This window comes from Drosophila takahashii, chromosome 3L (assembly GCF_030179915.1).
Source record: "Drosophila takahashii strain IR98-3 E-12201 chromosome 3L, DtakHiC1v2, whole genome shotgun sequence".
In the NCBI taxonomy this organism is placed as follows: Eukaryota; Metazoa; Arthropoda; class Insecta; order Diptera; family Drosophilidae; genus Drosophila; species Drosophila takahashii.
This window is the reverse complement of record NC_091680.1, coordinates 8,861,732-8,877,876: the sequence shown is the minus strand read 5'-3', so window position 1 is coordinate 8,877,876 and position 16,145 is coordinate 8,861,732. Positions and strand designations below refer to the sequence as shown.

Below are 16,145 nucleotides of genomic sequence, written 5' to 3'. Positions count from 1 at the left end.
TCCACCGCATCCGTCTCCATTTTCCATGCAGACTGCCAGCTCCCGAGAAACCTTGGCACGATTATGTTATGTTTAGGGCCGTCGGAAAGATTAACTTTATTACATACAGTACGGTCTATAAATGTAAGGGGGAAGGAATTTTGTTAATCATATTTTAAAAAATATAGAAATTTCTAAAATATTTAAAAAAAATGTAAAGACATTTTCAAGTGAAACCATTCGAGAAATAAGGATTACCGATTGGGTTACTTAAAGTAACTTACTTTGGAACTAAAACAGTAGGATGCTTATAGCCTTCAAAAATAGTTTGGTTTGAATCTTTTTCAGGGTAGATTTAAGATGTGTACTTTTAGATACGTTATTTTTTTATAAAGTTTCAATATTTTAACCAAAAAGCGACGAAACAATATTAAATAAAAAGAAAGGTACTCAAATTATTATTAATTCCCCAATTAAACTTTATTAAAAATAGTTCGGATTAATGATTGATCTTTCGAAACTACATTTTTGAACCGCACTGTAATCCATAACTGGAGGTATAAAAATATACTTCGATTACGTAGCCAAGTTATTTTTAGCATCCTATCATTTCGAATAAATATTAATGAAAAGCGGCAGTATGAATTATTATTTTTATTCATGTTTTGCCAATTCTAGGTATTTCTTTTTTTTGCACATAAATATTTTCAACATTTTCATGTGACACATTTTCGTGTTTCGATTGCGGACGACAACAATAACAAGAGTAGCGTAGGCTTGGAATTTCGATGACGGTAAAATTGAATTGGGATGCTAGATGTAAGATGTTTTGGATATGCCTCCTGTAGTGCTTCTGCTGAAGGGTTATCCACTTGAGATGATCTGCACATTCGTCATCGGTCATCCAGCAATCATGTGCCATCGGCCCACGTCAATGGGGAATTGGCGCCGGCCAAAATATTTGGCTGGAATTTGGAATTCGGCTGTCGTCACGGCTCGGATCTGCTTTTCCTCCACCACGTCACGCGACGAGGGGACGCCACCGCCATTTGGGACAATTGAAAGCATTCCACTCGCTGTGTGGTCCCTCCATTCAATCCATTTCCAATCGCCATTGTTTCAGTTAATAAGTGTGTTTATTTTGCTCCGTTGTCGCAGCCGAAAAAGCGCTTTTGCTCGGGCTCTGTGTTGTGTCCCTTAGTGTGTGGTGTGTGGATACATATCAGTTGCATATTATTATTCTATATAGGTTGAAGCATTTGCTAAAGGTCCTCTCCGTGTGTTGGTGTTGTCGCAATCTTCGTCGTCTTCTCGATTTAAACAGAACTTAGCCTTTAACTAAATTAAATACAATTCTTTAAAGTAAAATGTACAACAAGCACAAGGTGGCTTCCATCGGCCTCCTACTTTTGCTCGGCGAACTTGGCGATCTGCGGATACTTGCTGGACTTGAAATCCGCATCCTGCTTGATGCGCTCCTTTACACTATTCCGCACCGCATCCGTGTAGGAGGCCTGGATGGCGGAATCGTGAGCAATGGATCCGATTACGGCATCCACACTGATCGAGGAACTTGAAGCACTACCACTGGTTCCCCCCAAGCCGGCGCTCTGGATGGCCCTCTGCACTCCGTTGGCGATGAGGCACTCCACGCTGGCCGTCGGTTTCTCTGACTGAATAATCTTACGCCTCTTGGCGGACATGCCCGAGATGTAGGCATCGGAGAAGGGCGGCTGGGGGCGGCCATTCTGCTGTAGGATTCAAACAATTATATTAGTGTTAAGTTAAGGAATGAATCATGGAAGGACCTACCTCAGTCTGGGTCTGCAGGTCGCGCGTTATCACAGGCAACCAGTCATTGGGGAAACTCATGTGCCAGGGCTCCGAGCCCACCAGCACGGCGGGCAGTTGGGCTTCTGCGGGTGTGCTGCTGCTGCTGCTGCTGGTGGCCACTTCAGCCATCTCCACATCCGTGTCCAGAGTTTGCTGCTGCGGCTGCTGCTGCTTGGGGTTAAAGGCAAGAGGCGGTGGCGAAATAAATGCCTATTAATGCATAAGTTTCTGGATAGCAATCATAGTGAGGAGACCTACTTCTGCGGCATCTGTGGGAGGGGCTGCCTGAACGCTGCGAAGGACCAGAAACTGTTGGGCATCCACGGTGTCCGTCTGTGCGGGGATTGTGGGGTCTATGTAGATGCACAGGAACTGCAGGGCTTCATTTTGGAAATCTGAAATTAGAAATATTTCAGTCAATAATAGTAAAAAACAAGAGAGAACGCTATAGAGATTGAGATATAAAACTTTGATTGAGCATAACTTTTTAATGAGTGGTCCGACTTGAAAAATGTCTTCTACATTTCGATATTATTTTTAAACCCCATAAAATTGTTTTTATTTATTTTTAAAATCTTAAAAGATGTGACCGCCAGACACATTTTAAAATCGTTTTACTCTACGAGTAACGGGTATAAAAAGGATGTAGAAAATTGTTAGTTCTATTTCCATTTCTTAGGGTTTTCTTTCGTTATTTTAATTATTTGCCCAGGTGAATATTTCGTCGGATAGGTCGTACTTACTGGATCGCATGGGCGCACACAGAAGACGCATTAGCTGGCGCCAGTAGAGCTCTGCATTGGCGCTGCCGAGACACAGAAAGAGGACGCTGTAGAGCCGCTTGCGGAACTGGTCGCATATCTGCTTCAGGCTCTGCTCGAACTGGGCGCCATCCGATCCGCCGGGAGCCGCACTGCACAGCTCGATGATCAAGCGAAGGCTGACGCGCAGGATGTTGCACACCGAGTCGCGGGAGTTGTACTCCGGGCGCTCGTACTGCGGCAGGTAGACCAGGCTCTCGCCGAACCACTCCAAAGCGCGACCAATGGCTCCCGGAATCGTCTGCTCGTTGATGGGCACGCCGACAAAGAGACTGTCGTTGAGGAAGCTGCGCAGCTGCGAACGCAGGTTGCCCGAATCTCCACCGCCTGGAGAAGGTGTGGCTGTCGAGAGAACTGCTTGCGGTGGCGCAGACGAGGTGGTAGAAGCCGCTGTGGCAGCCTCTCCTGACGACGTGGTGGATGAAGCTCCCACGGCGGCGGTGGCGACGGCGCTGCCTGCCGAAGCTGTTTGCGCATTATTTCTCAGATTATTAAGCAAAAAATTAGCGAGTAGGGTGGGAAATTGTCTGGACAGGCGACCGGTGGCGGTCGCGAGTCGCCCCCGACGGGTGGAGGTCAGGCCTGCGTTGGTGCTGCCACCACCAACGAGGGCCGTTCGAGCCGCCAGCCGATCGCGACTGATGGGCGATCCTCCCGTGGGCCGCACTCTCCCGGCTCCGGCTCCGATTCCGGCCCCATTGGTGCTGCCACCACCAACGTGGGCGGCTTGGATATGGGGGGTCTGGGTCTGCGAATGCGCCTGCGCCCAGGCTGCCGGACGAAGGCTGCTCAGTTGCTCGCTGGCGGGTCGCTGACGACGCGACGACCACATCGGGCGGACGGTGGCACTGCCGCGCTGGATGCGACCAGTGGTGACTAGATGATGACATGGATAAAATGGATATTAATGTCAGAGATGGAGGCCAGTCGCCAGTCGAATAGCTGGAGGCTAGGCATTCCCTAGAGCTCTGTTTAAGAGCAATGTTACTATAACAAGAAAATAAGCTATTTTCGGCCAGCCGAAGCTTTAATACCCTTGCAGATCATTCCTATTAATTTACAAATCGCAAAAATGTTAAATTTGCTATTATTTTGACATTATTTTTCTGACCTTCCTATGGCAGCTATATAATAACGTTGCCCGATTTTTGTAAAATTTAATTTAAAAAAAATCATATCCTAGAGTAGCAGAGAATACAATAAAAACCATAGAAGCTATAATTTAATTCCTACTATTTTCCCATTAATTTTCCGATCGTTCCTATGGCAGCTATATGATATAGTAGTCCGACTTTTTTTTAATTTTATCCGAAATTCAGAAATATATAAAAAACATTGTTTACAAAAATACAAGGTATTATATACTTGGTAGGGTCGGAAACGTCTGCTTTACTGCGTTGCAAAATTCTGACTGAAATCATAAAACCCTCTGCAAGGATATAAAAATAAAATATTAATAAGTGCTAGGAATTTCATACAAGTCTTTTAGAGCAAACTCATGTTTGTGTTTCATTGAACGGGAATTTCACAAAACAAAAAATAATTGCGGGAAATTCCTAGCAATTTTATAATTTTCAAGAAGTCTGGTATTTAATATATATTTTTTAGATTGAATTTAAGTTTTACGAGACTGCTAGATAGGCCAGATCAAGCCTGATTCGACTGGTTCTCCATCTCTGGTTGGTGAGTGTGCGGATGAAATGGGTTGGTGTGCTAAGTGGGTCAGGGTGAGGGTCGTGGATATGAAGTGGTTTGATAGCAGCTCCTGCTAAGAAACAGTACTCACCAGGACGAGTTCCTACGGCGGCTGTGGGCGAGACGACGGCGGCAGCTCCTCCTACAGCCGCTGTGCCGGTGCCGCGGTTGGCGCTTGCACCGCTGGCATTGTTGCTATGGGGCAGCGGCTCTGGCTCCCGGATGTGATGACTATTGCAAGGCAGGAAGCGGTCGAATGCCGTGTGTGTGGGCGCAATGCGTCCGCCCCAGTTGTTGTTGCCGCCAATCTGAATCTGTGGCCTTGAAGTCGAGCGCGTTTGTGTGGAGGTTGTGGGCAAAGTGTTGGCCCTCTGGTCTGCACTGCGCGTTCCACTCGAAGTGGAGGCGGCATTGGGAGAGTCACCGGCAGCAGGAGCACTTTCGGGTGATGATTCTTCAGTGGGAGCCGAAGGTGCCGCAGTTTCCGTGGCCTGTGCACCTGGAGCAGGTGCCTGACGCACTGCGGTCATCACATGCACGGGCAAGTTAATCGACATGACATTGGGCGCATTGAACTCCACATGAACATCGTTCGGCCGTTGACCATTGACCATTGCCAGAATACTGCGAGCCATCTCCAGTTGGGGATCTGCAAAACGGCGGGAGTTAGTATAGTTATTTATAACAAGATGAGTGCTTGCAGAGATTAAGCTGGTTAAAGATTTTGGTCAGTAAACAAAACAAACTAACAGAGTGAGTGAAACGTAAATGCAGTGAATGAAATGGTTAGTCTGCCATGACTGAGATGAGTTGCGTTTAACCAAACAACCAAAACGTACTGGGCGGTGGCAGGGTCACTGGCACATAGACACGCAGCCTAGGCGCTGCTCGCATCTCTCTTTCAGGAGTTTCGTTTTGATCTTGATCGTGATCGTGATCTAGAAAATCGTCAACAAATAATGGGGCAATATATAGGGTGATTCAGTACTTGAACAGAAAAGATAATTGCCTTCCAAACGACCAAGGTAATAAAGAAGATTCAATCGAATTCGTAACTTACCCATTTCGAGACGTGGTTGCTGCTGACCTTGTGGCGTCCCGATAGCTGCATTCGGCGCCACCATGGGCTCATCGACGGGATCCTCGACGTGGTCACTGGCCAAACCACGAGCAGCTGCGGCCGCGGCACTGGCTGCACCGGCAGCCATCTCAGCAGCCGCTCCAGCCGCCCGACTGGCTATCTCCGCCATGGCCGCCGCACTCCGGCTGGCATCGGTGGCCGCCTGCAGATTGCTGGCCTGCGGCGGGCCCACAGCACTGGGAGTTCCTGCCGTGGTGGGTGTTTGTGTGCCAGCAGCGGCAGCAGAACCGGGAGCTCTACCGCGGAAAGGCTCGTTAAGCAGACCCGGTGGCGGAGCCAAAAAGTTGGGCGTGAAAATGTTATTCGAGCGTATGTAGCCGCTCTGCTCGACCAGAATGGGTCGACAGGTGAGCACACGCGGTCCCGGCTGCGACAAATCCAGCATCAAATCGGAAATGGCATGCTGGGCGTGGGAGAGGTAGTGGAAAGCCTCCGAGACGCGGTCAAAGATGCGCTGGGCATTCTCGCGACCAGCAGTGTCCTAAAAATAAGTAATGCGACCTTTTAATATCTAAAAGTTAACAAGAAACATGGTTGAAAGACTCACACTCTCCTCGAAAGTCGGATCATTCTGAAGGATCTCATAGTAGCGATCCACAAAGGGTGCCAAACGGGTCTGCACACCACGATAGTGCTGTATAACTTGGGCCAAGACCTGCGGACGAGTGCGTCGCCTGGGTCCCGAGTTGTTTCCTCCCTCGCCACCGGCTGCAGCATCGTTGGCAGCTCCATTCGAGGAGCTGGGAGTCTCGGCAGCTGCCACCGGCTGGCCACCAACTGCTCCCTCCGCCTCGGGCTCCGGAGTAGGCGTTGCCGAGCGATCTGAGGCTCCGTCGGCAGCCTCATCGTCGGTTTCGATCACATCCTCAATGATAACAGTCGCGGCGGTTGTCTCCCCGCTGGCGTCACTGGCAGCTCCTGCGGCTCCTGCCCCTTCGCTGGTACCCGCCTCTCCCGTTCTCTGCTGACTCGTCTCCCCATTCTCATTGGTATAAACAGTGGGCAGCTGCACCACCGTATAGTTGCGGGCTCCGGTGCGCGAAAGAGCTGCGGTCACGGCATCTTGGACCATGTCAATTATGTTATTGTTGCGCGGCAGATCTGTGGAGGAAACGCCCACCTCCACGACGGTGGACTCCATGGACCAGCGACCGCGCTGCAAAATGTCCAGCGACTGATTGTTCAGACCCACGGCGGGATTCTCCAGATAGGCGGCTATATTGTCGGCGCAATCGATCATGTGCAGGGCGACGGTGATGCGATTGATGCAGAAGGACGAGGAGTTCGGGTAGCGATTCGGGGTGGGGCGAGTCTGTTGTGGATTAAGGAAAGTTTCAGTAACAGAGTTTAAAAAGGGATTATTCCCAGAGATTTACCCCTGCCACGGGACCATTGTTCACTGGTATGGCCATGGTGCCCACCAGCATGCCGTCCAAAGCGCGGAAATACGGGGAAGTGCGCATTCCGGGCGGCGGAGGACGTGCCACATTGCGGAAGGGGCGCATGGGTTCGTCATTGTTGCGGGAGTTGGCGCCGCGTTGCGAGAAGGGCGGACGCTCGGCCACATGGAGCACTTTGCCATCGACATCTAAGTAAAAGTTATGATAAGTAATGGTTGATATAGAATATATAAGGGGTGCTCCCGGGGGCATGACTCACCGTACTCCTTCACCTGCTTCTCATCGGCCAAAACGCGTCCCTGGTAGATGATGCGCTGGTTCTCCGCCGCGATGTTGGTCTTCTCGGCTATCTGGTCCTTGAACTGGCGGATCGTGAGCTGGAAAAATGGGCGGGGTGGGGTGGTTGGTAAGTAGAGAAGCCTCTGGACACTGGACTCACACAACCTCAAAACATTACCTCATTGTCGATGCTGAATTCGTGGGTGCGCGCATCTAAGGTCTTCACCTTAAGGTTTATTAGCATTTTCCGGCCGGACTGCGTTGCAAATCAATTGAAAATCTCGTTTTTCCTTCGGTTTTCCCCGTGCCGTGCAAAAAAAACAGTCGAAAACGGGGGTTGAGCGGCGGAGGGGGGACGGGGAAATCTTGTCGGTGTCGCTGTCACCTGCTCTCGCTCTCTCTTTCGCACTCGCTGCCGCCTGGCCTTTGGCTTTTCCGGACACGTTTTCGCACTGCTCGGTTAGCTTTCAAAACGTATGGCTTTTCACGGATCTCCGCCTGCTCGCGGATCGGGCAAATATATGCAGGGCTTGTGGGCTAAAGCGGGCGCAGGATTTCGCAATTGAACAACAGCGGCAGAGGAGAATAATTACTGGAATTTGACAGTGTGGCAGTGTTGCCAACTCTCGCGCCGAAACACTAGCCAAATGCCACCGCATAAATAGCTAAGATAGCTATTAAGCTATTATTTCCGTCTCTTAAAAATATAAACTTATTTTTTAAATTCATTAAATATTCAGCTTTCGTTGTTGTTAAAAGGTAAAATAAGTTACAGATTAAACAGTTAACTAATAAGTATTAATATATAATCGATAGTTTTTGGTTAAAAATCTAAGAAAAATATTGAACATAACAAACATTAAAAAACTATTTTTGAAAATATTTAATTTCAAGTTTTCAAGCGGTTCAGTTTTGACAAAAACCAGATAAGCTGGCAGCTCTATTGTGCAAAACACGCTAAATAATGCCTGAAGCCAAAACAAAACTATTTTCCAGCACTCTTATCTCAGACTCAAACCACTAGCAAATTTTCTGCTAAGCTGGCAACTCTTAAACAAATGGCGGTTCTTTTAAATGGTTACATAATTTATTTACATTTAATATTTGCACTACTGTGAGAACTCCCGTTGCCTTAATTTAACCAAAAAAGGACGAATATCTCTAGGGATTCACCTAGATTTCCCCCATAAGCCGAGTCATGGCGGTAAATGCGAGATGAACCTTATAAAAACGTTTAAAGGACTGCACATGTGTATTACAATTCATCCACCCACCCACCATCTCACCCCTAACCTTTCGTCCCCCATTGCCTTTGACTGCATCCTGTGGGAATTTTTCGGCACTGCACATGAAAAGCGGCGTTTGAATAATAAAGAAAAGAAAACACGAAAAACAGGGGAAATTCAGCCAAGACGCAAAGGTTTAGGGCAACTTTTCGCTTTGAATATTTAAGTGGCGCTATGGCAGCAGCGGTAGTGGAAGTAAAATAAGCAGAAGGCTGCGGAGAAAAGCCAACCGCAGCTAACACAATTTTTCTCATACCCCGTTGCCGGAATTGTGCGGAAATTTGATTTAATGTCTGCGATTGTGAGCCTTTCCACGGGCTCAAAGTGATTGCGACGACCCCTTATTTTCCAGGCTGAAGGGATGCGACGGAAATGGGAACTGGCAGATTGTTGAGCTCACCATTGACTTTGTGGGATTTTTTTTAAAGGCTTCGTAACTGGCAAGGAATGATTGTCCTAAAACATTAAAGGCTTAATTAAAATGTTGCCTTAACTGTTCAATTATTTTTAAAAAACCTTAAATGTAATAACTTTAAATTTTGTAGCATTTTTGTATGTATTTTGTTGTGGCTCTTTTTATTTTATACCTTTATATTTAATATTTAAGTCATTTTACAAATGCATCTAATGTAATCTACTAATTACAAACATTTAAGTGTATTAAGATGCTTATCCTACATTTCGTCTGAAATATGGGTTATGCTTGGCCCGAAAATATAAATAATAATTATTACAATTTTTCACCGACTTTGCGCGGGCCAAGTGCAAGTTTTACAATTTACAAATTGCTTTTAAATGGGCTGTGAAAAAGTTTTAATGAGTTTTCCACGCAGCCGTCCTACATCTAAGCACCCCGAACATTCCCATTCCCCCCCACCCGCCTTGTCAACGATTTCTGTTTATGCATTTTCATTTTCATTATCATTTTCCTTCTTTTTTTCTCTGTCCAGCAGTACTGCCCTCTCGTTTTCCGCTTTCCATTTGTTATTAAGCGAGCGCTTTCCGTTACTTTTTATTCCTTTTTTGCACCAAAAGTTTTCCCTCGCCGGTGTCACAGTGGGTGGGCGGTGGTCAGTGGGCGTGGCACTACATTGAAAATGTTTTTGTTTGGGGGGTGGTAAGGTTGCTTAATGAAATTATATCAATCGGGCAGATCAGCCACCCTTCTTAAGTCGCTGCTCCTGGCAGCTGGCAAATGACATTTGCTTTTTCCAATTGTTCATATTTTCATTAAGCGACATTTGAATTTCCCCGAATGTAACCTGCAATCGTTTCACTTCAGAATCAGATTCCAGTCCGACTTTCCCCCCGCATCGCATGATTCCATTTCTGTGTAATTTCGGTCTGGTCAAGAACAGGGCCCAAGAGCAAGTCTCACGTCAAATTAAATCAAGCTGTAATATAAAGAAAATTGAAGCCAAGTCCCCTTTGTGCCATAAAGCACGGAGAGCCGAGGAGCATTCGAAGGGGGGCGAAATGGGCTGACCTCGGGGGTGGAAGTGGGTGGTTTCCGCAGCTGATTGGCAATATAACACCAAGGAACCTCAGAACCCCAGCATTCATGCTGGAATTTAACCCGTGTGCAAGTGGCTTCGTTTTATCAGGGAGTATGATAAATAATATATTTATTTGGAGTTCTTTAAATATTCTGTAGAAAAATAAATTAAATTAAATTGCTAATAAAAATTTATTAAACTAATAATGATACGAAATTCAACAAAACAATGATTTACATTTATCTTATTTTTTATAATAACTTTAACTTAACTTCAACTTAACTTTAACATTAACTTGTTTCACCAAAATAAAAGCAGGATTTAATATCGAAGCTGAAATGTGATCAAATGACCCACAGAACATATGTGAAACTATCGTTGGTCACTTGTAATTGCCACTAAATTATTTCGAGCTGCCAAAAGGCAACTGCACTGGCCTCATAAATACAACCGCCAACTAACCGTGCCAATTTATAGTCAACACTTAATCTAAGCTGTCAATGTGGATGCAACAGCCGGGGGTCAAGTGGGAAAGTGGAAAGCTAGTAGTATCGTAATTGGCGGGGATTACGACAAAACGTAAAAGTGCAGAACGGCATGTGAATGCGGAAGTTGAGCTCGGAATTGGCCAAAGTGAAGAAGTCGTAAAGTTTTAGTTGCATTCTGCCGTCTTCGCCTTCGAATTGGACGCTTAATTTATGTTTCAATTCCAATTAGCCATCGAGGCGCGGGCTTTCAAGCTACTTTTCTTTGTTTTTGCACTTAAGTACACGGCGAAAAATAGAAATTTTCTGTTAAATTTGGTCTTACATTTTGAATACATAAATATTTTAAAGAAAAAAGTATTCGGAAATGAAAAAAGTTATTATAAATGTTATTAAAATTTACACTTAAAGTGCATTAAATTGTATAATGTTAAAAATTCTAGAAATTTCTGTATATCCACCAAAATAAAAATAATTGCAAGTAGTAAGAATTATATCGAAATTATCTAAAATAGGCCACGAGTAATAGGATTTTTTCCCGTGCTCTCTGGTAATTGACTTTCGGCCTGGCCCTGACGCGTCATTTGTAATTGTATATCAGCACGAGGAGCCAAGACGAAGGCAGCGTTTATTAGCCATGGCCAAATGCAGCTAATTGAAGTTCAAATTGCGTTGGCGCATGAGTTGAAAGGGCAAAGGAAACCGTTGAAATGTAAGCACTCACATGTGATTCCTGTCGCTACAATAAAACGTTAAGTTCAGTCAGACGACAATGCAGACGTAAACGAAGACGAATCCACTTAAGGCCAAAAACGAAAAAACAGGAAAAAATATAATGCGAAAGCCAATTCAACACTCAAGCACAATCAGCACAGAAAAGCGGAGTGGAAAGCGGGAGAGAAATAAAATCAAGCATAAATGCAATAATACAATTTATGTGCCGAATTTCATAAGGACCATAATGGACACACAAGCACACACTCCTTAATCCCCGCAATAAAGATATGGAGCCAACAAAGGTGACTTTCTCAACTTGGCCCGCAATCGCCGTAATCGTAATCACATTTGGCGCCGAGATGTTCATGCTATTTGCGATAGTGAGTGCGAGTGTGTGTCATTCTCCTTCGACAATCGTGGCAACAATGTCCCCAACACTTGCCAACCGGACATCCGGTCCATCTATATATCCAACCATCCACCCATCCATCTCCCTTCCCCATTCTCTGTCTCTTTCGGCAAGTTAACAACATTTGCTTGACGTTTGCCAATTGCATTATGACTCAATTGTGAGTTGAACGATTTTACGGACCAGCCAAAGAATCAAAGAATCGCATCAATAAGGCAACTTTAAGTTGAGTGTCCTTCCACTCAAGAGACAGGGGACTATAATGGGGAACTTGAATTCAGATCGATGAAAAAATGCAGTTAAACATCTGTGACAATGTTGAAATTCTTATTATTTAATTATTTCAATTTGAATTTTTACAATTTTAAGTTACTTTTATAAAAAATACACAGTTTTTCGAGAGAGAAGAGTTTGTTGTATAAAGTTTGTTACTTATTTCCGGCTTTTGTAAAAAGAAAAATATTAAGAAAATTTTAATATCTAAAATTTCCTATATAAAAAATTATAAGAAATTTTTAAGCTTCTGACTACAAATAAAAACTTTCAATTGCGGTTAAAACAACTACTTAATGACTAGCTTTTCTGATTCTCCTTAATTTTAGATAATTATAAATTACTTTTGATTATTTATTTATTTTTTTTATAATTATAGTTATAATTATTTGGCATGTAGGTATACAAGTTGTATCATTGATGGCTCATTATGCTTCATGGTTGTCACTCTGAATGCGTGAAGATACAAATATCGCCATTTGCGTGCATATCTTTATGGTACCACCGTAACACTCCGTTCGAGAGGCTTGAAGAGCGGATGGAACTGGAACTGAAAGTGCATTAACAATTTGGCAGCGCCGTTAATGCATCTCCGATGGGCCATAAATTGCGCTGGCCGCAATATGTTTGGGCCACTTGATGGCCCTTCAGCGGTGAATTGTAAGTTGCCATCGCCGCCACTCAAGCCGAATCCAAGTTGAATCCGTATCCGAACTCGAATCCATGGAATGTGGAGCAAGTGCGGCAAGTGCACAGACCTTAGCTTATTCCGGGCATTATGCAATGGCGATAGGCCAAGTCTTGGCCTCTTTTAACTGGGTCGACGACACGCCCTTCCTCAGTTTATATGCCCGCCCCCGCCTTCTGCGGCTGTCACTTGGAGCTGGGCAATTGTAAATTGATTTGCCACGATCGCGGGATAGAGAAATGGATTTCTGAAAGTCACGCAAAGCCAGACGGCAAACAAGTTTCAGTGGAGTGCGCCCGATTATGAGTAATTGGCATTGCGGTGGTCAGGTCTTCTATATATGGCCCAACATTGGACTTATCCAGCACAGTTGTTCCCATTGCTCCCATCGACATGGCTCACTTCCAGTTCCTCAGCGTTGCCTCCAGCCTGCTGCTCCTCCTGGCTCCCACTTGGGCGGGATTAATTGCCCAGCCGAGCATCAGCTATGTGGGCGATGAGCACGCGGTGGCCCACACCCAGCAGAATGTGGTGAGGAGCTTCGACGGCACCGTCTCCCACTATGCCAAATCGGTGGCCACGCCCTATTCGCAGGTCCACAAGCAGGACACCCGGATCAGCAACAATGTCTACCAGCCGGCGGTGGCCAAGACCTTCAGCTATGCCCCGGCTCCAGTTCCAGTCTCGATCCCAGCTCCTGTCTATCACAGCCACAGCACTCAGCAGGAACCCTCCCACCTGTTCACCCAGGCATCGCCGGTTTATCACCAGGCAGCTCATGTCCAGACCCCTTCGGTCTACCATCAGGCTGCCCATGTGGAGACCCCTTCGGTCTACCATCAGCCCGCTCAGGTGCAGAGCCCCTCGGTCTACCACCAACCTGCCCATGTGGAGGCTCCCTCGGTTTACCACCAGCCCGCCCACTACAGTCACCAGCCCGCCGTCATCCACTATTCCCCCGCGGAGACCGTCTCCCACATGACCTTCGATGGTTTCGGTACCCACTACGGATTCTAGGTGCTTAGTGAAGATAAGTTGAACAAAAATTATGGGTTTTGTAAAGTTCTCTACATTTTAGTTAAATTTTTGAAGCATCCGAAAATTACCTATTTTCATTTAATTCTTTGAACTGATGATATTTTTGTACCAGGAATAAAAAAGAGTATCGTTAATAGCTATCGTTAAAAAAAACTGAGAAAAGGCTACTTTTTTACACTATTAAAGTATACTAGTAAATATTTTAACCCATTTAATAGAGCTTACCTACATTTTTAGAGAATTTATTTATTTATGAAATTCGTGTCAAATTAGGAAAAACAACTTAAATTTGTAGACTACTTTGCCTTATAATGGTTGTAATAAAGTTTTCCAAAGGCTTACAGGCTTAAGTTCATAGCTGGTTTGATTTAAAATCTAAAAATATATTTATGAATAAAATATAATAATAACCATCATGTCCGTTGCATTTGGTCAATGGCTTCAAAGGCTCGATTTAGTTGTCCTGCCTGCGGTTCACTCTCTGCTTATCACTCACGTTCGGAGGCAGCGTAAACAAATCATAAAAAATCCACACAAAGTGCAGCCAACAAATAGCCCCAAGTAGGACATTAGCTTTGGTCCTTACACCAGTCCGTGATCCTTGGTTCCTTCCCATCGTCTGCAGCGGGATGTAGATGCAGAGGAGTTTTGTGATTTGTGCAGCGCAAACTTAAAAATCGGACATGAAAGCTACGTGACTCGCATGGCAACCAAAGGACCCGGACCCGGGAGCATTTGTAAGGACGAAGGACCATCCACTGGCGTGGCTTATGAACTAATAAGATTTTCCCCATCCTCAGTCTCGTAAATTATGCATATTGACAACTGTAATCGGCAAATTGAAATCAGATTTTTGCAGGCTCATTAAGTTTGCAAACGAAAAGAAAACTCTCAGGAAGCCGGAAGTAAATCAAAAACTCTCAAATGCCCAGAGTCAATAATCAATTTGAGTCCTCTGTGTCCTTTTTTTCTCAATATTTTCTCTAAATGATAGCTTCATTAGCTGGCCATCAAAGTAATGACCAAAATGATTACCAGAAAAGGGCCAGCAACTTCTGGAGTGAACTTCTGAATTGAAAAACTGAGCAAAAGACAGAAATTTGCAAAAATGAAGCCATAAACTGCGCTTAGTCCGGGATCCTGGAGGACCTCTGCCTTCCCTTCTTTCCCTTTTAGACCACCGCTTCTGTCCGCCACTTGAGTGCTAAAAGGCGCAATGATAAAATATTTGCCCCACCATGGCTAGTAAATTTGTTGGCTAAAAAGTTGAAACAGCTAACAAAAAGCAAGAGATGAAGAAAGGCCGAGCCGCTAGTTGTTGTTTTTATTTAGCTGTTGCGGTTAAAGTTTTCCCACTTTCCATCGCCAGGACATCGTCCACAGCGAAGTTGGCAAAATAAAAATGCAAAATGCCCAGTAAGACGTATTTATCAACATAATTACATTTTTTAATGGCCCCTTAAACCGCAAAATGGCAAAGCCGCAAAGCAAGATAAAGTCATGGTGCAAAATGCTAAAAAAGAAAATGGGGTAAACTTGCTTAACCATCTGCATTCTTTGGCTTTCCTTGGCCCTTGAAAATATTAACTCTATTTGGATGGCCTTTCCAAAGAATTTTGAAATGCCCGTCAGTTTTATTCTGCCAACTCTTATTAAATAGGGGAGTGTAGGGTAATTTGACGAGTAGGGTAATGTGACGAACTCGTCGAATCTCATATATGACGTCACGACAAAAATTCCAAATAAATGTAGTCGTCTCCCCTTATCATGTCGACAATGTATTTACAGTAATATTAATAAGAAGTCCCGTAATTTGTTCGTGAGGTAATTTTCGCTAAAAATGTGGTGCGCAAACTAGCAAACCCATTCAATTTACTTGTGTTTCAGCAGTGCCAGAGCAAAGATGATTGGAAAATAAAATCAGGCAAATATATGCACGTATACATGAGATCTTTATCAACAGTTTTTGGTACCTCGCGTTTTTTTCTTTTGCGCCGTTTGAGAGTGACACCGTTTTTGCTCCAAGTCTACCTTGTAGGGTATCGTGACGAACTTTTTGTAGGGTATTGTGACGAACTTTTTTTATTCAAGAATTTTAACTGTTATCGTTGATTATTTGTAAAAAAAATATAATAATACCAGATAACATTTACTGCTGCAGTTTTATTGTTGTTTTAAATAGTGAAGTCCGTTTAATTTAATTTTAAAAAAATTTGCACTTTGACCATTTTTTTTTTGTAAGTTTGGGTATTACCTTATTACTTTTTTCTTTTCCGTATCGAAAATAACCTTTCCGTAAATAATATATAAAAAAATGTATTTTTTTGTTTGTAAAAAGGATGGTTTACACCAAACGCTGTGGGATTTGGCTACGTTGAAATTTCGAAACCAAATTTTTTTTTAGAAATATGCTCAGTAAATGTAAGCAACTTTCTGCTTTTACACTTTTAAAAAATATTGATTTTTGGAGAAGTTACATTAAAGAACAAATCGTTCGTCACATTACCCTACAACTTTTGAAAGTGCAAAAAAAGTAGGGTTCACGCCAAACGCTGTGGGATTTAGCTGCATTGGAATTTCGAATTTCGAATTTTACAGGGATATG

The 16,145-nt window shown here is 44.3% G+C and overlaps 2 protein-coding genes across 12 annotated transcripts; one reads left to right on the top strand and one right to left on the bottom strand.

Moving 5' to 3' along the window:
- Nucleotides 1–618: 618 nt before the first annotated feature.
- LOC108065796 (large proline-rich protein BAG6) lies at nucleotides 619–7,776 on the bottom strand. 11 transcript variants are annotated; one of them, XM_070214445.1, is made up of 11 exons: nucleotides 7,327–7,776; nucleotides 7,129–7,246; nucleotides 6,846–7,057; nucleotides 6,017–6,781; nucleotides 5,389–5,950; nucleotides 5,168–5,266; nucleotides 4,420–4,977; nucleotides 2,556–3,509; nucleotides 2,071–2,207; nucleotides 1,792–2,022; nucleotides 619–1,730 (listed from the first exon to the last, which is right to left on the bottom strand). In XM_070214445.1, exons 1-11 carry the CDS (start codon nucleotides 7,390–7,392, stop codon nucleotides 1,383–1,385), a joined length of 4,050 nt encoding a protein of 1,349 aa, XP_070070546.1. In that variant the 5' UTR covers nucleotides 7,393–7,776; the 3' UTR covers nucleotides 619–1,382. The 11 variants fall into 11 exon arrangements, with proteins under 11 accessions (XP_070070546.1, XP_017009435.2, XP_017009438.2 ...); XM_017153946.3 differs by having other exon boundaries at nucleotides 1,792–1,980; XM_017153949.3 differs by having other exon boundaries at nucleotides 1,792–1,980; nucleotides 2,556–3,098.
- A 5,108-nt stretch (nucleotides 7,777–12,884) lies between these two features.
- On the top strand, nucleotides 12,885–13,533 carry LOC108065786 (pupal cuticle protein G1A). The gene has a single exon (XM_017153930.3). The coding sequence runs from the start codon at nucleotides 12,896–12,898 to the stop codon at nucleotides 13,517–13,519; it is 624 nt and encodes a 207-aa protein (XP_017009419.2). The 5' UTR covers nucleotides 12,885–12,895; the 3' UTR covers nucleotides 13,520–13,533.
- Nucleotides 13,534–16,145: the final 2,612 nt, after the last annotated feature.